At 34.6% G+C, this 21,202-nt stretch overlaps 1 protein-coding gene across 5 annotated transcripts in view; it reads left to right on the top strand.

The window, feature by feature from the left end:
- The window catches only part of PRKN (parkin RBR E3 ubiquitin protein ligase), a 655,384-nt gene that overhangs the window by 37,140 nt on the left and 597,042 nt on the right, over positions 1-21,202 (top strand). For all 5 annotated transcript variants that reach the window (XM_066178645.1, XM_066178648.1, XM_066178644.1 and 2 more), the window contains one exon: positions 14,921-15,067. In XM_066178645.1, coding sequence (XP_066034742.1) covers positions 15,049-15,067 — 19 coding nt within the window. In that variant the 5' untranslated portion in view covers positions 14,921-15,048. The remainder of the gene's footprint in view (positions 1-14,920; positions 15,068-21,202) is intronic.

Genomic DNA, 21,202 nt, shown 5'->3' with positions numbered 1-21,202 from the left:
ATCACATTTATCAGGGTAATGTTTCTTTATATCTTCATTAGAAATAAGTAGACAGACCAATGAGTCAAGAATTACAGTGGGAAGTAATTGCTTAATGGGATAAAAAGTAACCAATTGTAGCATATTATTCCAAAAGCAAGTCTCACACTCTAGTCACAGGTGTGTAAATCAGTAAAGAGATTTTGTTCCTAAGAGATTTTGTTACTAAGAATCTACTGTATAATAATAATAATGCCATTTTGTCCAACATTTTCCCACTAAGAAGCGTGGTTTAGTGATAGCTCTTTACTAATATGTTCATGACATAGTCAAGATACTTAAAAAGTAGTTTCTGAAGCAAACCTATCTGAAAAAAGCACTCATTCTGTATTTTTAACACAAGTAAGTGTATTTTTAGTGGTTTGATGAAATGTTGTGAGCTACTTTTAAGAGTATTGTCTTAGAAATTAAATGATACAATTCTTAATGTGAATTTCCAATCATTCTCTGTGTATGTGTGATAAGACTTGTTTTAGTTTGGTTTACTTCCTATTAGGAGACACAGTGTATAATTTTTCACATCTACTAGAAACAAAAGCCCTTTAAGTATGATTTTCTTTTCATTGATCTAAATGAATTTCTGTGAACTCTGAAAACATTGGGGTTTTTTCATTTCTCTATGAAAAAGTCAAAATAATTCACGAATAACACAAAGCATTGTTAGGAATTTTGGGTTGTACTGATCATACTTTAAATAAGTACGTGTTCAACACCAATCATAAAAAATTGCAAACTTCCATCTTGCTGAGTGCTTTGCTGTTATACATATGAGCAAATGCACCAGGCTGCATTTGCTGCATATTGTTCTGGAAGAATACAATTTTAACAGTATGGTGTCCTTTTTCTTTCTGTTTTGGAATCAATAGTACAAAAAGCTGAAATTAAAGATGGAAAGCCCAAAGCTGAAGGCCTTATTTTTATACATTTACTTTTCTGTACATTTTGTTTGGAACCTTAGAGGAATTTAAATTTAAAAGATAAAGAAAAATAATTTTAATATAAAGAAAAATGTGATCATCCTGAAAAATTTACTGGGTTGGCTAATAGAAGTTTCATATTCCCTTGGTGTACCCATGAAGTGATTTGATTACTAAATAGTTCAAATTTCTTTATTATGTAGTGTTTGTTACTTTTCCGAGCTTAATATGAATCTTGATAATAGACTGTAAAAAGTACATGCACTTGCTATATTTGTGTCCTTACAGGCCATTATATTTTTTTTCTAGACATGTCAGTAATTGATTTGGGTAAACTTGGGGTTTTTTGTAAAAGAGGTACATTGGTTTTTATACAATTAGGAAGAGAGCACAGCAGTGATATAAGCCACAAGGTTCACCTCTAGCATCAGAGGAGAAGTGGTCATCTTGCTTCATTCGGGGCACATCTTTAAAGTTACATCTCCTAATTAGTGTTGAAGTTCAAGCAAGAAGGTAGGGGATTAAATCTACCGGTTACCCTTTCTAAGAATGGTGCATGGATATCTTTTGTTATCAAACCACATCTATAATCACCCTAAAACTGGTGAAAATAACTTACATTTATCCTAAAGACTAATTAGGAGATAAAATCAGAGTTTAAATCTGCCACAAAAATGTTAAATATTACATCTTAAATGATCAAAATTAGCTATTGTTTGCTTCCATTATTTCAAGAAATTTTGAGTAAGGTCTTTACTCTTAGAAGAATTCCTACATATACGTCTGAGGTATTTGGTAATGGATATTAAATTTACAGTCTGAATTTGAAAAATACGAATTTATTACTTACTTTAAACTTAGGCAAATTTATTTAATATTGAGCTTTCCTTAATTAAATGTTTTCACCTTGCGTCTCTACTGGAATTCGAAACATCCCCATTCTGCCATTGAGGCACTTGGCAGAGCCATTGAAACTCTAAATTCTTAGTCACAAACTGCAGGTTTTGTTGTGCAAAAGGAAAAAAGTGAGACAAAACCAGTGTTGCTTGATTTAAGTACTAATTATCATCATTATATTCACCATATATTAATGTTATTTGACATTACTTTAAATTCCTGTAAACTTTGTGTGCTTTTGTGTATTGTAAATTGCACTATAATTTTTATTTATTTGAAACTTATGTGCTGCACTAGTTTAAGCTTCACTACAGGCTTTGTCCCATCCATTCAGACAGTATTAAATGATAATATAAGTAATGTCATAATGAGCTAACAGTGTCGCCACAGTCTCAAACAAATAAAGGCTTAATATAGTTCCTGAAATAAATTGAAAGACTCTCATTAACTTTCACCATTCATCACATTGTCCCTAATTGTTTATCATGAAAATTGTTAATCAGAGAAGCAGGATATGGTTTAACAGATTTGACCTTGTGTATCTGTATGACGGTTGTATTATGCCTAGATAGTTTGGTGAATCTCTTAGTTTTGATTTTTTTGTAGTTTGTGTAGCACGAAATGTAGCAGGCCTTTTTCAGCAACAAAAACCAATTATTTGTGTGGTTTAGTAAAGAGACATTTAATGTGTATTTCTTGTATCATTATATGATGCTAATAAAAGTCTACAGTGTATTTTATGTGAAATAGAGAGGAGAGTCATTAATGTCAGATGTCATAGTAAGGCTATATTCCTAGTTAGCATCAGCAACTGTTAAGTGGTGGTGCAAAACCCAATTGTGCTGTTGTTTCCTTAATCTGTTTCTTTCTGAATCAGATTTGATAATGCAACTAACCAAACAGTATTTGATATCAATATTCAGCATGCACAAGGAATAGAGGTAGTGTGTTTTAATGAAGACCATAGTATTGTGATTTTCCAACAGCAGAATAACAGTGGGTTTGAAGTAGAGGAAATATTTCCTGACTCCTAGTGCTTTAGCTTGAGGCTGATAAATAGCATGGTTTGGAATCAATTTCAGCATTGATCTGAAAGATAATCCTCTTCACAACAACCACGTCCAGAGGTTTTTACTGCTAGGTGTGAAAATGAATGGCAGATCCTAAATAAATAATAATAATAAAAAAAAAGAAATAGAAAATGGAATGAATCTACAGGGATAGGGGTAGGTAGTTATTTTTCTGTCACACATGAGCTAATACACTGCAGACATTTATTTAGAAAAAAAGCGAGCTGTACATGGAAAGAGTATTTATTTTCTTAATTGCCAAAACGGTGCTCTGAAATTGAAGAATCAATCATGTTTATTGTTATATGTGGGAAATTAAAAATATACAGTATACGGTAATTTAACTTGCACTGCAAGGAATCTATAGTACACTTCTAATCGATATTCTGTACTTCATGCTAGCTTGGTCATGTAGGGCACCAGGAGGGGAAGAAAAAGCTATGACTGTAGACTCAGCTGTTCAACTTGGAAGGCTTTTATTCAACGAATTTGGATTGCAGGAGGCACCTGAGAGAATACATGTTAGTGTTTTGAGATGGAATGTATTTAACACAGTGTCTGAGAATTTCTGTGAATCAGAAATTAACTCTAGCTTTCCAGTTAAAGTATGCTAGAAGAAAAGAATACTTTGCTCTCCTGTCAAAGCATAAAAAGCTCATCCTATCCCACAGTCCACAGCTAAATGGACTGAAGGCGCTCCATTCTACCTAAGCCACCGCCATCTTCATTACTTTGTCACATCATCATACTTGGCTGAAACACAAGGGCATTTTTGAGCAAGACTCAAATGAATTACACTCCTAACAAGCTGACCAAATGTTTTCCAGTGGTACAGAGTGTGTCCATAGTGCAGTCTTCAGATGCACCTTCATCTCACATCATGATTAAGTCAGCTGACGTGAGAATTCACAGTCTCGTAGTTTCACTCCCTTATCCAAAGTTTCCCAAGTTTTTGAAATACTATGTCTCTGCATACAAACAAATTAATTTCTTTCAGACTCAGCAAATACAATAGAAATATATCTGGTCAGGAGAGTTCATTACAATCTGTATATCTTTGCTATATATATTATGACATCTTCTTGCTAGCATCATTTAAAGCATTTAAAAAATGAAAAGTGGTGATGTTTAAAATTGCATGCAGACACCTGAGTTTGTCCATCACCCAAAATGAATTATATCTTGCATCTGATACTACATCAGCATTTTGCCAGCATGAGTAGCCAGTATTGTACTGGTTGTACTGACCTTCACACTTCAGGCTCTCCTGCTTTCCTGCACATAGCTTCCAGACTGGCTTGAGGTTGTTGTTATGATATTTTATTATATCAGGTTTGCAAGAACTGTTCAGGTATTCCACTTTCTATGATAATTTTTTCCACATGATCCAGCTTTTTTTCAGTCCTGGAAAACATGCTAGCTGTGAGCAAAATCCCAGTCTCCATGAAATGAGTGGGAATTTTGCCACAGACAGAGTAATGGCTATGATTCCACTACTTTTCCTGCCTTTAATGAGGATTCACTAAGGCATAGAGACAGGACAAAAGTAGGCAAGTTTTTCTGATGCAGGTTCCAATGATTTACTTCAATTTCAGAGAAACTACAAAGCTTGTAGTAGTTGAAGTTGGAAACTGATGTAGTTCCTGAGATATGTTTCAATAAAGCCAAGTGTGGTGGATACAAACTAGGTAATTACATGCATTGTTTGTAGCATAAAAAGTATTTCTACTCAGTATTTTCATTAATTGCAGGACACTTTGCAATTAATGAAAGAGAAAGTAAAGTTTGTAAGAACGCTACTGAGAGTGAACTCTGTATTTTTGGAAGTGATACTGGAATATATTAAGCATTTGAATTGTGCAGAATTTGAAGAGAAAAAATAATTTTAAGATAAACCCTGAAGGATTTTCAAGTAGCAAGAAAACAATTATATCCTTGAAATTTTTGCCAGGATAATAATTCTGGAAATTTTAGTCTCACAAGTTGCTATGCATTGTTTCATGTGTCAGGTCCTAAGTTTCATAACCTCCAGTGGCAGTGTGTTTGCTCTTTCCACTTTGGGAATATTAGATTTTTAAAATATCCAAATAATTTTCCTCCTACTTATTCTTAAAACCTAACGGAGGTTTATTTGAGATAGAAGATATATCTGCAAATATAGAGTCAATACATTTGTTTGTAAACAAGAACTGTTTTTCATTTACATACCTTACATGTGAAATTTGATATGCTGCTGTTTGATAATGGTCTCTGAAGCAGGCAGTTGTTTTCTTTGAGCATGTGTGAGTAAATTTATTGTTTATTAATTCATATTTTTGATTCCTGTTGGAAAGTCCTGACTTTCATTGGTGATTGAAGCAGTACATAAGTGCCAATTTTTACTAGTCCCACACCAGCCTCTTTGCAAATGTCACAAAAACAAAATGCACATTGCCACAAAAAAAAAAGTCTCACTTCGATAGTTACTTTCAAGGTAAGGTATACTGAAAACAAGTTTATTGTTAAAAATATTAATTGATGGGAGACTATTGTGCTTTTGATTTTCAGTTCACTTAGCTATAAGAGTGAAAAAGCACACAAAGGGGCAGCAGAGATAATTGTAGTTTAAATCATTTAGGTATAGTGCTGGTAAAAACCCCATTTTATTGGCTACTTTTGTCTGGGCTCGGATGATGATACTAGCTTCTAGATACTGATGCAAGTCTGGATTAATATTACTGCTTCTCTTGATTTAATTAGTCATGTGAACCTTCCATTTCATTAATGGATTTTATTGACTGAATCGATACAAGTTATGTTAGTGCTTCAAAGCATGAATATCAGTTCTGGTAGGCCTTTTGCTAACACTTGAACTTTAGGGCTTATATGTAGGAAATACTTGTACTTTTTCCGATCTCTAGAAACTTTTATTTGCTTCTGTGAAGGAAATTATTTTATTATTACATAAGTCCTTTCTACAAAGGGAGCTGTTTCTGAGTGTACCTCACTCTACTATTTTCCAATAAAATATGGATATATTTTCATATTGTATAATATTTCAATATGGATCAAAAAAATCCAATTTGGGGGGGTTGTCACCTAATTAAGTTGGTGTCTGCATTTTAATCATGTTTAGAAGAGAGGTTAAAAGAGAGGTGGTATGGTGGAATGAAAACATAATTAAGGAAATAAGAATAATATGGACTATTGAAAATGAGATTTTGAAAGTGTTTACAGGGTCATTAACTTGGAAGTACAATAAAAATACTTCTTAGTGTATTTTCATAGACATTAATGTTGCGTTGTAGATCCATTTGAATCTTTGCCAGTTGCTTGATGAAGACCTTGGTGAGTGACAGTGAACAATGGAGATGAAATTAAAGTCAAATTTAGACATTAATATTTAATGAAGACAGTATAACATAGGACTGGAATGGTGATTTAAAGCAGAGCAATGTATGAGTGATGAGAAGTTTCTCACCTAAATGAAAATTACTGGACACCTTTGTGCCTGATTCACAGTACCTCTGGAAGATTTTAAGGGCAGCTACATTAAATAGGGTGGCTAGTCAAGACAACAGTATCTTTGTGACCTTTCCCCTGCCATGTAACACTGTGTTGTCGGCTGTTTTCTGAATATATCTTCAAGCCCAGTGGGTCTTTCAGATTTTCTGGGAGGAAGATTTATATTCCCTCTATCCATGTCTAACAAGTGGCAGAGATATCTCCTGGAAAGACCATATGGAGGTACATGAGGTCAGACTGGATGACTTCCAGGGTTCTTTTCCAGTCTAATTTATTATATGGTTAAATGAATGGAGCTTTCATGGCAGTTGATTTGGGCTCTTTTCGCAGATGCGTAGCTGCCCAGAATATTACCTCTGTTGGTCAGAGCATGGTGCTAGCCGTGCCAAGGTTGTGCATTTGATCCCCATATGGGTCATTCCCTTAAGAGTGGGACTTGACGATCCTTGTGGGTTCCGTCCAACTCAGATCAGTATTCTGTGGCCTTATATGGCAGTACGGTGGCTGTTGCAGTCTTCATTCCTATTTTGTAGGAATAGAAATATTTTCTTTAAATATATAAATAAATATAAATATTTTCTCTCTTCTATTATTTCTGTAACTTATAACTCACCTGGATAAAAAGGATAATTCACAATTATAAAATGTTGGGATGGAGAAGAAAGGGAGATACAGCCTGTAACCAAGTCGTAAAAAATTATTTTATTTGCTATGTTTATTAATTCTCTCAGGTCAGCTGAGTCACCAACCAGGTGATGGCTTGCTGAATAAGCTCACAGAGTCCTTACCTATGGTCTGCTATCTTTGATCTGGAGGAGATATAAAAAACTTTTTGGAGAAGTTCAGGAATAGCTGTCCAGTTACCTTTGCATATTGCTAGATCAGACTTTGCAGCTGCTACTGTCTTGTAAAAACACAAGTACTGCTGCTGCCTCTGCAGGGATTTGCTGAGGAATTGCAACACCGGGACTCAGCCCACCTGACTATGAAATTAAACCAATTTGCAGGTTGCCAGGACAGCAGCATAACATTTGGCAATCTTAAAAGAAATTAATGTGATAAGCACAAAATATTTTTAATGCATGTTCCCTATATAAAGTAGATATTTATTGGCTTCTAGACTGTTTTGGATTTACATATGTTAAGTGAAAATTCTGTCTTCCCAGGTTTATTAACAAACTACATGCACTTGATCCTACTTGGAAATAGCATTGATTTTTCCCGTATTGGCAGCTGGCCTCCTGGACAGGATTCACAGCTTATGAATATACCAAAATTGATTTTGCAGTTCATATGGCTTACTATTTTATTACGAGAGAGCAAGTAACCTTGGAGATTTTCTGTAAAAAATAAAAAGTTCCATGTAACTGATAAAACTATTCAGATCTTAGGACTGCAGCTCTCAACAGGTGCTCAGAGGTTTTTCATTTAGACTTAATAAACTTAAAAAGACCTAATATTATTCAACTTGCAGCATCACCTCCTCCTGTTCCCTAATACCAAATCTAGAGCAAAGGAGTGCACCTGATGCTGCTCTTATTCTTGCTGTTATATATAATACTCTCTTTCTATTAACTGAAAATATTTTTAGGACAGTTTATTCAAAGTAGGACACAGTATGTGAAAAGAATAATTTTCCTTTAACATATATGTGATTTTTAAATGAAGTTTAATAAATCCTTAACAGTCCCACTATTAATGTTCCAGGACAAAAAGCATGATTGGTCTATATAAGTACCACTGCATAGCTATTTGCAATGAGAGAACTCCATTTATTTCCCTAGAAGTTCTTACTAAGCTGTCATGTTGCAGAATTTTGTGAGCTTCTTCTGTTGACCCAATGCTTATCTCTTCCTACATCCTCTGAGTAGACTGCACACCAAGAGAGAACTCTGTGGCATTCCAGTTTCTTAAACACTGCAGGTTTCTATTAAAACTGTACATTTGCATTGGGTCTCTCTGTTAAAATCAGGAGCTCAGGAAACCATAAATGCCTTTCTCTGGCCATGCAAGTCTACTCTGAACATAAAAGAAAGTGAAAAGGCAATGTGTATTAGTATTACAGTCAGTATGTCTGTTCTGATTCTGACATCAAAGACACAAAGTTTTACTTTTGATGTTGCATGTGTTTTGTAATTTCATGACACTGAAGATAAAATGTTCTGATCTCCCCAAGAGGAAGGAAATCCTTCCCCTGGATCTTCTCAAGTGGAAAATATAAACTTAAGGAAAAGTAGCTACATGTTAGTAGAGCCAATATTGTGTCAGTTTCACTTTTTCAAAATCTAATACTTTAGGGTTGGGTCCAGTGATGTACATCTTAGAAATTTTTTTCTTTTATTTTTTGTTTTCTCTTAATTTTTATGGTGAAAACAGTATAATTAACTTCTTTTATGTCCACTTTCCTGGTTTTATTTGTAGTACAATACCTGGTTCTTAAAAAAGAAAAGCCAAACAAATCAAAACAAAACAAAAAAACCGACAATAACAAACCAAAACAGATAAACCAACAAACCAAACAACAACAAAAGGAAACCCCATACCAAAACCAACTCAGACAATTTTTTTTTCTAGTGTATTCTACTGTTCTGCACACAGAAGTGAAAGATGCTTTAATGGTTACTTGGGAAAGCTAGCACAGGAACAGTTGAAAACTGAAATGACATAGATAAGAAGAAGCAATTAAAGCAAGTAGAAAGGAGAATATTTTTTTTTGTAAAAAATTAAGAACTTTGTCTTCTGACACTTTCTTGGCTGAATGTATTCATATGAAGACAAGCACTTGTATAATTGTAAGATTAAGATCCAAGTATAAAAGAAAAGATATTAGAAAACTGATTAGATTTTTTTCAAGAAGGAAAAGCATCAGCCTCTGAAATTTCTCATTAGATGGGGAGTGTTGGACACCCATCTGTTCTCTCAGTATCAGAGCTTGTGTTACTGAATTTGAGGCAATTGTATAATTGTTCTGTTATATTGTGTTCTTCTGCCCTGTGGACATTCAATTTTGTCAGGAGTTTCTTGGTTTTTACATGTATCTCACCATCCTCTGGACTTAGATAATTAAGTGAGGCACTGGAGTGGTCTGTCATCATGTATCATGCCACAGGTAGTCAAAGAACAGCTTCTCTTGACTTCAGTTGCAGCTGTTTTCCTCATGATTGACCCATACTGGCACTGAATTAACAGCTTAAATAAAATTTTACATGAATTCACAACACGCTCCACTTCACCCTCCTCATTTTCTGTCCCACTTGCATTTGGCATGTTATGTGTCAGACTTCTCACAGTTCACTAAATTTGAAAGACTTTGGGTCATATGTTCATTAATTGTGCTTTTCTCTCTGGAACTCATACTGTAATTAGAAATCTACTTAATGTGATGGTAACTATTAAAGTCAAGCCATCTGATCACGTCAGCCTTGTTATAAAATTGTACAGTCTTAAACTGTGCATGCAGAACACTCAAAATTCCTATAAAGTAATTTAATTAAAGTTTAATTTGTGCTTATAACAGGTTCTAGTGCCTGAAAGCTAAAAGCCCAGTTTACATTTAAAATATTGAAAAGTTAAAAGTGTTTCATTTTATTTCTAGAAAGAAACCAAGATTACATTATATGGAACCTGATGTTTTTTATATAATTTAGGCAATACAAAAATAAAGTAGACAAAGTAATTTTTTGATGCTTACATTTGCAGCAATATTGAAGAACAGAATGTTCTCCTTTGTGTTTAAGCAAAGGGGAAAAACTTTTCTAGTTATTGAAAGTCAGATGTTTTGGGACCTTTTCTTGGCTGGGATACTGACTTCTGTTTTGTAGTTTATCTAATTCCTCTGTGCTTCTGCATCAGTAAAACAGGCAAACCTACATTTAATTAGTAAGTGCAAAATGCTTTGGCATAATTTGTGATCTCAACAGAGAACTGTGTTGGAAAGTCTACTGAAGATATATTCAATGTTTTTGGAAGTCTGGCCTTTTCAATTATATACCTAGGTGACATACGTCTTTGAACATCAGACTTGACTTCTGAATTCAAAAATGTTTTAAAATCTCTACTTAAATTTCTATTTAATATGTGCTTCATACACAAAATAATATGAGATGCTAGAAATATAAATAAGTCTTGGCAGGAAAAACGGCACATTTTGAGGAGCAGCATTTGAAGCATGTAGCTATATCTTCATGAATACATACTAATCTCTTTCTTCCCACAGTAGAAGATTGTTTCATATAAAACATCTTCCTTACCAGCAGTAGGGAATATGTGAAATTTTTTTCTTTTTTTTATTTTTTCTTTTTTCTTTCTTTTTTTTTTTTTTTTTTTTTTAATAAAACTTCTCACAGCACTGAAAGGTTATATTTTAAGGCCAAATATGTCAAAGTACCAAATTGCTATTCCTTCATGTAAAAAACCAACTCAGTGCAGAGTGTACACGGAATGAAAAACTGTTGAAAAATATACTTCCCACAATAGTCGATGATGATGTGGACACAAGGAATTAGGTGTCCTGTTCTGTTGAAATGATAATTTCTTCATTATTACACCCACTTTGCAACACCTTTGGCAGTTTGTTGTATTTTATTGTATTTGATTTCCCTGATCCTTGTTGGTTGATAATGTGTTTATCTTGGCGACTTGCTTTAGTATTTCTTACAGTTCCTGAACCTGAGAGATTTTAATGGATCGGCATTAACCTGATTTGGTTTTGCGTTAAAAAAATGAATATCTTGAACTTAATAAGTGTTTCTTTTATTTTTGAGATGCCATACAGCACTTCCATACACTGTTTCAGTGTATGTTTTCAGTGTAATCCTGCGATGTTTCTTGGGATCCCTGTTTGTTTTTTACATAGACGTCTTTCAGGATCAAACCTGAGAGCTTCTTTGGAAAAGATTTCTTTTTAAAGCACCTAAAGCAAAGAAAATAACTTTATTTTTATCTTGATTTGTACAAAATAACTGTAGATAGAAATTAAGAGTGGAAAGACTGTCAGCAAGACCAGCAAATGCTTTGAAATTTGATTTTGTAAGCATGGTCTTTAAATTTTCCATACAGTATTTTCCCAGTAAATAGAATGGACATTGCTCCTCATCCTGTCACTGGACACCACCAAAAATATCCTGGCACCATTCTCTTGGTATCCACCTTTGAGATATTTGTATGTATCGATGAGATACCCTCTCAGTCTTCTATTTTGTAGACCAAGCAGGCCCAGGTCCTGCAGTCTCTCATCAGAGGAGACGATTTTGCACAACATGTCACTAACCTTTGAAAAATCTAATAGAAAAACTTTCTTTCTTGTATTGATTGTCTTACAGAAGGTTTAAAATAACTGGATTGAAGAAAATAAATATTTTATATAATAGGCCACATTTCTTGCTATTTTTGATATTCAGGAATCTTGGAGCATCTTTTTAAATGGAACTGGCATTTGTTGTTGTCAGTATTTAAAATATGTCCTTTTAATATTTTTAGCAGTTTGAGTAACAGCGAGCTCCCTTAAAGGAGATACTTCGCATCATTATGACAGACATCTTAATAAGAATATACTGGCTTTTGCCATATGGACTTCCTCAAGGCAAAGTAATTTGAACAGACTTTCTTGCAGTTGGATAGGGTAATGTCTACTCGATATGATCTGCTATGTAGTATTGTTCTATTTTGCTATTTAAAAGATGCCTTTAAAGAGAAAGATGTTACATTTCAGAATGAATTATCAAGGGGTTTCCATTCTGATTAGAAGAGGGCAATTCTTACACCTCAGAAAAAGCTCCATAATTACAAAACTAGGGGTAAAAGATGATAAAAAGTGCAAGGAGTCCGATGAAGATATAAAACAGATAACATACTGCATGTTAATTGCATTATATTGATTCCATGGAATCCACAGCTTTGAGAGAATAAAGTAAAACTGAAGAAAACACCAAGGAAGCATACAAAATTTATACAAGCTTTTTCAAAGAAGATGCATGTAGGACCAAAGTAGCTAAATTAAAACATTCTAGGAGAGAGCAGAGCACATAAAAATCTCAAAAGTTAATTATGCTTTTTCTGGAGTCAAGCAGTAGCCTGAAGCTAAGAAATGAAAGTTTAGGTGAGTTATTAAGAGTATATGCTTAATAGCTGAGAAGTAAAATAGCTTACTGAAAGGCATGGCTCTACTCTATGAGTGTAGGTACTTAAGAACAAGTTAGGAGGAGATAGTATTTGACATGTATTGCTGATCCATGACCTGATCCCATACTTATTGCAGTCATCATTTTCTCAGAAGCTGGATTAAATGTGCAGTGCATCAGAGCACTTAAAGTACTTCTTTTCACTATGATTAAATAATACAGATACAGGATTCTTAAGATTTTGTTTATTTAATCTTCTGTAATTATTGTAAAATAGAAATCCAGGCAAACATTGCTAAATGGATCAACATAGGCCTGAGCCTCATGCAAGGCAAATGCATCCCAATTAAATACCAGCATAAATGCTTACCTAAATTGGATCTCAATTTTGTCCACTTTAAAATTTCACCTCTCTAACTATATCTGCTGTCAGCTCATTCTGTAATATGTTAGATGTTTAGAAACATTTGGCATCCAGCACATCTTTAGATATATGTATTTAATGGAGATTCCTTTTCCTAATTTAAAAAAGTATTCCTTTTAGTGGTATTCAGAAGCTATAACTTGCATGATAAGACATATTTAGGTGGATATAGAAACTCCTGAAATTTGAATCACACCAGAATCACTCTACTACATTAATTGCTGATGTACCATTATCAACTCATTTAATTTTGCTCTTTGTCTCATATAATGAAATCACTCACCTCCCAACCCCCTGCAGACCAAGGGGTGTTGTCACTTGGCACTATGATGGCCTAGGATCAAGCAGAAAAGCCAGCACAGAAATGAGATGAGGGTCATCTGCTCAGGATTATTCACTAACAGCCTCATGTTTTTATTGTGACTTCAGTTCTGCAAGTTGCTCATCTGCCATGGCTGTTTCCAGTACACACCATACAAGGAATAACTTGGGCTGAATTAATTCATATTGTAATGAATGGCACTCAAATGTGCCATTCATATAAAACGTTTTTGGATCAGAATTGCCATTGGAAAAGCTCCTAGACTAATAATTGCCTGCCCTCCCCCACATAAAGTTTCACAGTAGGGAGTGCTTTCGTGGGTGGAGCTACAAAAAAATTGTCTGTGGCTTGAGCCAAGGGATGTTATTTACCATGTGTCAACTGAAGTTGCAATGTAGACCTTAACCCACTTCCAAAGACACTGCAGTTAACCTGCCCAACTTACATTGAAATTCATTTGCATTCTCAGCCATAACTATGTGATAATTTAAGAAGCTTTTGATCTAGTCTTGTGTGGTTGATAGTTATGTATGCCTTCTTGATAAGGTCTTCTAGGAATGAATGGGAATGAGGGCAGGGAAAGGGAAAGGAGCTGTGGCAATGTTAGTTGATAGTTGAAGTTCACATGCAACCACAGCCCACACCATGGAACTTGCTCTTTCCTAGTTCTTTTATTGGTTTGGATTTGGTTTGGTTTGGTTTGGGGTGTTTGTTTGGTTTGGTTTTATTCTGTGAAATAACAAATGTATGGCAACTGTCTTGAGATTTAAAAGAAATATATGGCTTAATTCTACCACAGTTGGGGTATCTCTTGTCACATTTTGTCCTGGTTATTTTCACAGACTGCTTTTACAAGTAGGCTTCTAGTCAGTGGAATGCATAATATCCACCTTCTGTTTGATTTTTGTCCTCAGAAAGTAATGATTTAATGTTTTCTGATCTATACATCTCCGAGGTTTCCCTAAACTTTAGGAATTTTATGTTTTGGTATTTCTACTCCTCTTCTGGAACTAGTTTGAAAATCAATGAACTCAAAAGTTACTCGAGGGAAGAAAGGGCAAAAATTATTTTAGTCAGTTTACCTCAGAAACCAAGCTAAACCCACATTTTTATATGTACTTGAATTATTCTTTGATTTCTGAGTGCCTTATTTGTCATCATAATTTTGGTTTTCTAGTTAGTCACCAAAGGAAAGATACCCATGGAGGCATTGCCCAATACTGGTTTTGTTATTTTTAACTTGTATACAATATGCAAGAAAAAAAAAAAAGACAACTTTTTAAAATTGTGTGATAGTGAATATATTAAATATAGCATTTCTGTAGCTCCAGAACAGCTCTGTTCTTGAACATTGTACAAAATACCTAAATCAGCTAATCAGAGAGCAGTAGTAAAACATCTTTGTGTCATTCATGTTCTCTGATAAAAAGTTGACATTTAATATGTAAAAACTTTGTGTGTCCTGCTGAAGTTCAGAAAAAGTTAATGAAGTGAAATAGATTTCTCTGTATACAATAATCAGCAGCTCCATTCTGCTGGACTTATGGGGGCTTCTTTCATACAACTAATGTAGGCTTCTTTCTTTCATTTTAACTTTTCAACCACTTGTGGATGCAACTGGAAAACAGAACTCCATGTGCAGGAAAGAAACACTTTTAGCAAGTTAAGAAAAAAGGCAAATCTAGAAGAAGATTACCCAATTCACACAAAAGGGATCAATCTAGTCACCTAAAGCTCCAGAATGAAGAGATGATCAATGGGAAAAACAGAGGAAGGTAAAAAACATTCTTCTTAAGATCTATGAACAGAGCTGCTCCCTGCTCAGTCAGGCTGTGAAATAGCATACTGTAACATTTTGAGGTTCTTTTTGTTTTCCTTCCTAATTTAAGAAGATTGTTTACATAATGCATATGTTTTGGCTTAAAAATGGAATTTTTTTCTCAGTGTTGATAGATCTTGACACATGCAGTGAGGGATATTGCTGAAGAATGGCTTCCCTGTAGAGAGTGAGACAATAAATAGAGTTGAGTGACAAGGAATTACTGAACCAGCATATTAATCTTTGAAATAACTGTTGAAGCTGGCAAGGAAATTTGTGCTTTGTAAAGTCCAGAGTTTCCTCTTTGACATTTGTAACTGCAAATGATATAGAGGATATAAAGTAAAACAAAACATACAAAGAAGTAGAAAACAAAACATGTCAAACTTCAATTATACAGTAAGAAAAAGAAATATGTCCAGAGTTCCATGGTGACTGAGCTATGTTCATTTATGGCATGGTTGATGGGTTTGAGTGGAAGGAGAACAGAGGACAAAGCTATTGGCTTTGTTAAGACTGATGAATTAGTTCAATTACTGCAGATGGAATTCAAAAAAAGGATGCCCATTTACTGCATCTAGGTTGGTAAATGGGAGAGTGAAGTAATTGAACCAAGAGTCATTTCAAATACTGAATGTCATGTGAAAAAGACACTAAGTAACGTATTGAGATCCCTTATTCAGTCCTTCATACTTCTCCCTTCAGACTTACAAAAAAATACAGAAAATCAAATTCTGCTTTCCTAGTACACAAGGATTCCATGCTGCTGAAACATGGTATTACTTGATGTGAAGTCATGCAAATGCATTGATTTTAGTAGAAGTTCTCTTCCTGTGCTTAATTACCTGCTGTATTTGTACTGCACTCAGTGGTTCTCTTTATGATGTTACCCAAGCACACCTTTATGGAGAAGACAAGAGCTGATATCATTGACAGTTTACTTTCATCTGTTCAAAAACCTATTTTTGTTTCTTAGAAATGTTTTTTTTCAAAGGAAGTATCATATGTTATTCTGAATGATAGCAAGAAGACTAATTTTGGCACTAAAGAAAGGGAGTTGGATATCATTAGCTAGAATAATGCACAGAGCATGCAGTCATTATACCTATGATAAGTTTTTCTAAATGAGTGCCCAAAGATTTGGCTTTGTAGTAATATTACTTCAGAATAACTTGAATCCATTCAACCTGTATTACCTGGCAATTGCTCACATCTTTTTAATAAGTGAGTTATTTTGTGCCCTGGTATGTAATCTTTAGAATGACATATCTTCTATAGTGTAGTTTGTGTCCTTAAGGTTTTCTGGGAGTCCTCCAAACAACTTGCTTAGCACCATGACTGACAGGTCTGTGAATCTGTGTATATTGAGGACAGCTTGACCAGATGTCACTTCATTCAGATGCTGGCAGTCATGCAAGTATTCATTTTTCAGTACTAGTAAGTTAATGTTTCGCTTACAACAACTGGTCCTTTAGTGAAATCCTTTTTGGATCACTGCACAGCTTGGAGAGTAGACTATCCTTTTGGTAAACAGCTGGTAAAATAGAAGGTACATTTTTGCCTCAAGAAGGGTCTCTAGAATGTGAACATCTAAATTGCAAGGTAGTACACAAGGAAGAGCAGCTGTTCCTGGAGCTGGAATAAATCATAGCTCAGAATGAAGAGATGTAATTATAAAGAATGTTGATTTATTTGTTCGTCTGCTAAGGAATTAGCCTTGTGACATGTTTCTGCAAAGCTTCCAGGTGACATAGTTAAACATCCAGTGGTAAAAAATTTATATTACTGTTGTGGTTTAATCCCAGCTGGCAGCTACCCCGCACAGTTGCTCATTCACTCCTCTTCCATGGTGGGATGAGGGAAAGAATCAGAAGAATGTAAGTGAGAGAAATTGTGTGTTGAGCTAAAGACAGTTAATAGGTAAATCAAAAACCATGGATGCAAGCAAAGCAAAACAAGGAATTAATTCCCTGCTTCCCATGGGCAGGCAGATGTTTAGTCACCTCTTGGAAAGCAGGGCCCCTACTATCACACATAACAGTGACTTGGGAAGACAAACAAAATTACTCCAAACATCCCCCCCTTGGTCTTTTAGTTATTACTACCTGACAATGACATTAATTGTTTCCATTAGGCAGAAACCTGCCTACTGACTATAGCAATACATTTAATTTCAGCTATTGATATGGTTTGCATTACAGCACTTGAAGAGTAACTGATTGACTGAAGAGAGTTAGGGAGCAACTAAGTGCTATAAAAGAAATCCAAAGTAATAATATAGCAGATGTCAAGAAATTTGAATTACTATATTACGTACAATCTGAATTCTTGCATTAAAAGCCAGTGCTGTTCCTCAAATAATTTCTTTTTGTGTTTGTTAACATTAAAGACTGAACTGTTCACTATAATGTATAAGACTTCATAAAACTGTCATATAAATTGTAGGTCCACATAAAGTAAATTTCAGGAAAGTAGGGATGCAACATTAGTAATGAGTAATTTGACTGATGTTTGAACTATGATGTCATCTTATAATTAATTAGCTTATCTAGCCTGTAAATTTGACACATAAGTAGATGCAGCAAAAAATGCATGTGACTTTAATTACAGTATTTCCTGTGTGGATGCTTAACTAGGTATTCCTAATGTTTCAGGCATGCCTCATATATAGATTCAGGAAGGACTCTGCTGGTCTACTTATTCACTAGGGTGTATATACCAGCAGTATGTTTGACTGTACTTTCCAAGTGATTTAGGTAGAGGTAGGACCAATGGAGTCAGACAAGTAACATAAAAAATACAGATTTTTTTTTTCAGTCTGTAAACAAAGTACAGACAGATTCTGTGGTTGCCTTTAGAGCCAGTTAGGGTTTTCCCTGTGATAAGTATAAAAACCATCAATGGGAACGTACTCCTGGCTCACAAGAGCTGTGGACCTTGTCAGATGCTTAAGACTGTCCATTCCCACTTGTCTTAGAAAACAGATGGCCGGCCTCAGCTTCTGCACATGCATATTCTGCTATTGGCCTAAAGAGTGAGACATCTTTCTTACGCATGAGTGTTTTAGAAGTTGCTCTGCCTGACTCAATTAATTACTGCATCAGCTTAAGTTGCATTCTGTGAGAAATATATCTTGAATTTTTCTTGACAAAGGAAAATGAAATGACCTCGTGATAAGTGATAATGATAAGGCAGTCATGAGGGGAGAGTCATCAGTCTGGGTCCTGAGATACATTAGAAAGAGTGAATGGTAATGTGGAGAACCATTTAAAATGCATATACTGTTATTCCAGTATAGGACCATTAACGATCATCAGGTTTGAGCTATTGAGCAGAGGTCAAAGAATGTTGCTTACTAGTTTTTGGTTTATGACCAAAACTTCTGTCTGGACTATAGAATCTCTTCAGCAAAGATGTCTGATCACCCCTAAAGAGCTTCAAATCATGAAATATCCCTTCTGTTCCCGGGTAAATTATTCCAGTAGTTAATTGTCCTCAGCAGAAAAATACCTATATATATAAAATGATATTCTAGTCTCCATTTATTGTCAGTTGTATCAATTTTAACCTCTTTGTGGTTAAAAATAACCCAGAACACCACAGACTGCAGTTTTGTTGTCTAATTAAAATGGAGTTTATTTCTATTTTTTAGTCATTCACACAGCTCATTCTCTTCATCTTTTTTCAGTATCCTTTTGAGAGGAATGACACCAGAAAAAAATTACAGCATTCCAGCACTGATCTTTCTTGTTTCGTGAACTACATTTATAAAGTGGAAATAGAGGGAGTTGTATTCACCTGCTTACATGTTCACGATGGAAATATAATTTCTGCACATTGGCAGGCTGATTGAAACTGAACAGTTACTCAGAGCTACAGTTAACTGAATGGTATTTTGCCTCCAGTTTCTTATGTTATACTAAATGGACCCCTAACAAAGAGTACTTTGGGGTATGATGATTTTTGAGTTAAAGCCATCAGTTTTATATATTGTATAACAGTTTTATATATTGTATAAAATTGCAGTTTTCTTTTGAATACTTTGTATTCATAAGATAGATTTATGGACTATAAATACATTTTCATAATGGTGTGTTAAAAATGGCAAATGAAGTACAAACTGACAGTGCTTAGCATTAGATTCTCCTGTGCTTATTTTCAAATTCTTCTAGCAGTATTACTCATTTTAAATCTCTCTTCTGTTAAATAATTCTTCCCAATGATTCAAAAAATATTAAGTCTCTCATACTATTATCTCTTTTTTTTGCCTTTTTGCAGTTTCTGAGTCTCAGTAAAACACTTGTTTCATTTTTCTTTTTTCATAAACCTTCTTCAAAGTCTAGCAAAAGTATCTTTAAAACCTAATATTTTGTGCATCTTTTTAATAGTCCTCATGCAGCAGTCTTCAAATAATGGATCTAATTTTCCGTTTGCTTTGGTGCCAATATCTTGAACATCATGGTTTCACATTTCTGCACATCTCTGAATTTTAACACACTCTGAAGTTTTTTAAAATAGAGATCTAATAGTTTGAGGTATAAACAACATAGTGTAATTATCCTCTGATGAAATCCTGAAAGTTTCTTCATTATTTCATATAACTGTATTTTAGTATCTATTTCTAGATACTCATTTTTAATTTGATCCTATAATATTTATGATGGTGAGGGCTGCAGGATTTTAGGTGTGTGTAATTCAAAGCAATGCCATTTTGCTATGCAATAATGATTAAACACTAATATACACCTCTTGTGGAACATTAACCTTAGCAACTTTTATCAGAACCAGTTTCTTTCAGGCTTCATCTAAAGACTGACCAGACCATACCATACAAAGCTGATGAATTTGTCCTCCAGAATACTAAATTCTTGGTCTCTTCTTGGAAACTCACATTCTCCATGCATGTTCCCCACATCAGCTGTAGGAACCTGAAATAAAGATGTGCAACTGAGAGGATGAATTCCACTAGTGATAAAAATAATAGTAAGAAAAGACAAAACTTGTCTATCTGCCTTTTTGTAATTTCCTCCTATGATAAGGGAGTTAACATTATAGATCAGTTTTAGGTGGCTTTAATCTACCAGCTATACTACCATCCTTTTTCCTGCAGTATTGGAAAGGTAAATTATCCATAAAATAATGAATAGTAGAGGAGGAACTTGGGTATGAAAAGTAACCTAGCCATTTTCTTTCCCCTTGAAATCAATCACAGATCGAAGGGGTAAATAGCGCTATTTTAATAGGATTACATCTGAAATGTTATTGGATATCATCTTCTGTTTTACCATGGTATTTCTAGGCTGTTGTTATAAAAACTGACATTCAGAAATTTGCATCTCAGAAGCATCAAGGTGCGGATTATATCAGTGTGAGTTTTATTTACACCTGATTTGTCCAACTCTATGCTGATTTCCCTTTTAATACTCTATGTAGAAAGAAACCATATAAACAAAAACTGCACTGTAGGCCTAAGATGCACTTTTAAGTAATTGGATGTTGCATTAAAGTGTCCCTGGGTTTCTTTTTTAGAGATGCTTCTGCTTAGAATTGAGCCAATCTGTCTTCATATTTCCCCTTCTCTACCATTATAATTGATCTGGCAGTTTGCCACACTTAGACCCAGACAGTAATCACTTGGCATAGAGGATATTCTGCCTCCCTAATTTGACTGACAGAATAAATCCTGTTTTTAAACTGCTGTCATGTGGTTTTTATCAGTAAATAACACACATTTTACTATGGCATGGGTACATTGAGATAGACAGCTATGTCTTTTTAATGTGCCTACCCAGCAGCAGAGGAGGAGTCATGAATAGCAATCATATTTTCATCAGTTCTGCTGTAAGAGTGCAAACCTTGAAAGTGATTCTTAGGAAAAAAAAAAACCTAAAGCTGGAAAGCATCTGTTGAGTTTGCATTTAGGGGGAGTTGTGTATGTGTATACCATCTAACAAACTGAGGGAAATGGGCTTTACAGCCCATGTATTACTAGTAGCGGTAAAGTAAATACTGTGCTCTGTTCAAGTTGCACCCACCCATTTGTATTTTGCCTGGGAGAGGACAAACTGTTTGGATGGCATGGGTAGTGTTT

Source organism: Chamaea fasciata, unplaced genomic scaffold (genome assembly GCF_029207755.1).
Source record: "Chamaea fasciata isolate MVZ Bird 193981 ecotype frontalis unplaced genomic scaffold, bChaFas1.0.hap1 SCAF_3, whole genome shotgun sequence".
NCBI classification, from domain to species: domain Eukaryota; kingdom Metazoa; phylum Chordata; class Aves; order Passeriformes; family Sylviidae; genus Chamaea; species Chamaea fasciata.
Note: the sequence above shows the minus strand (reverse complement) of the source record. Positions and strands in the feature narration are given on the sequence as shown.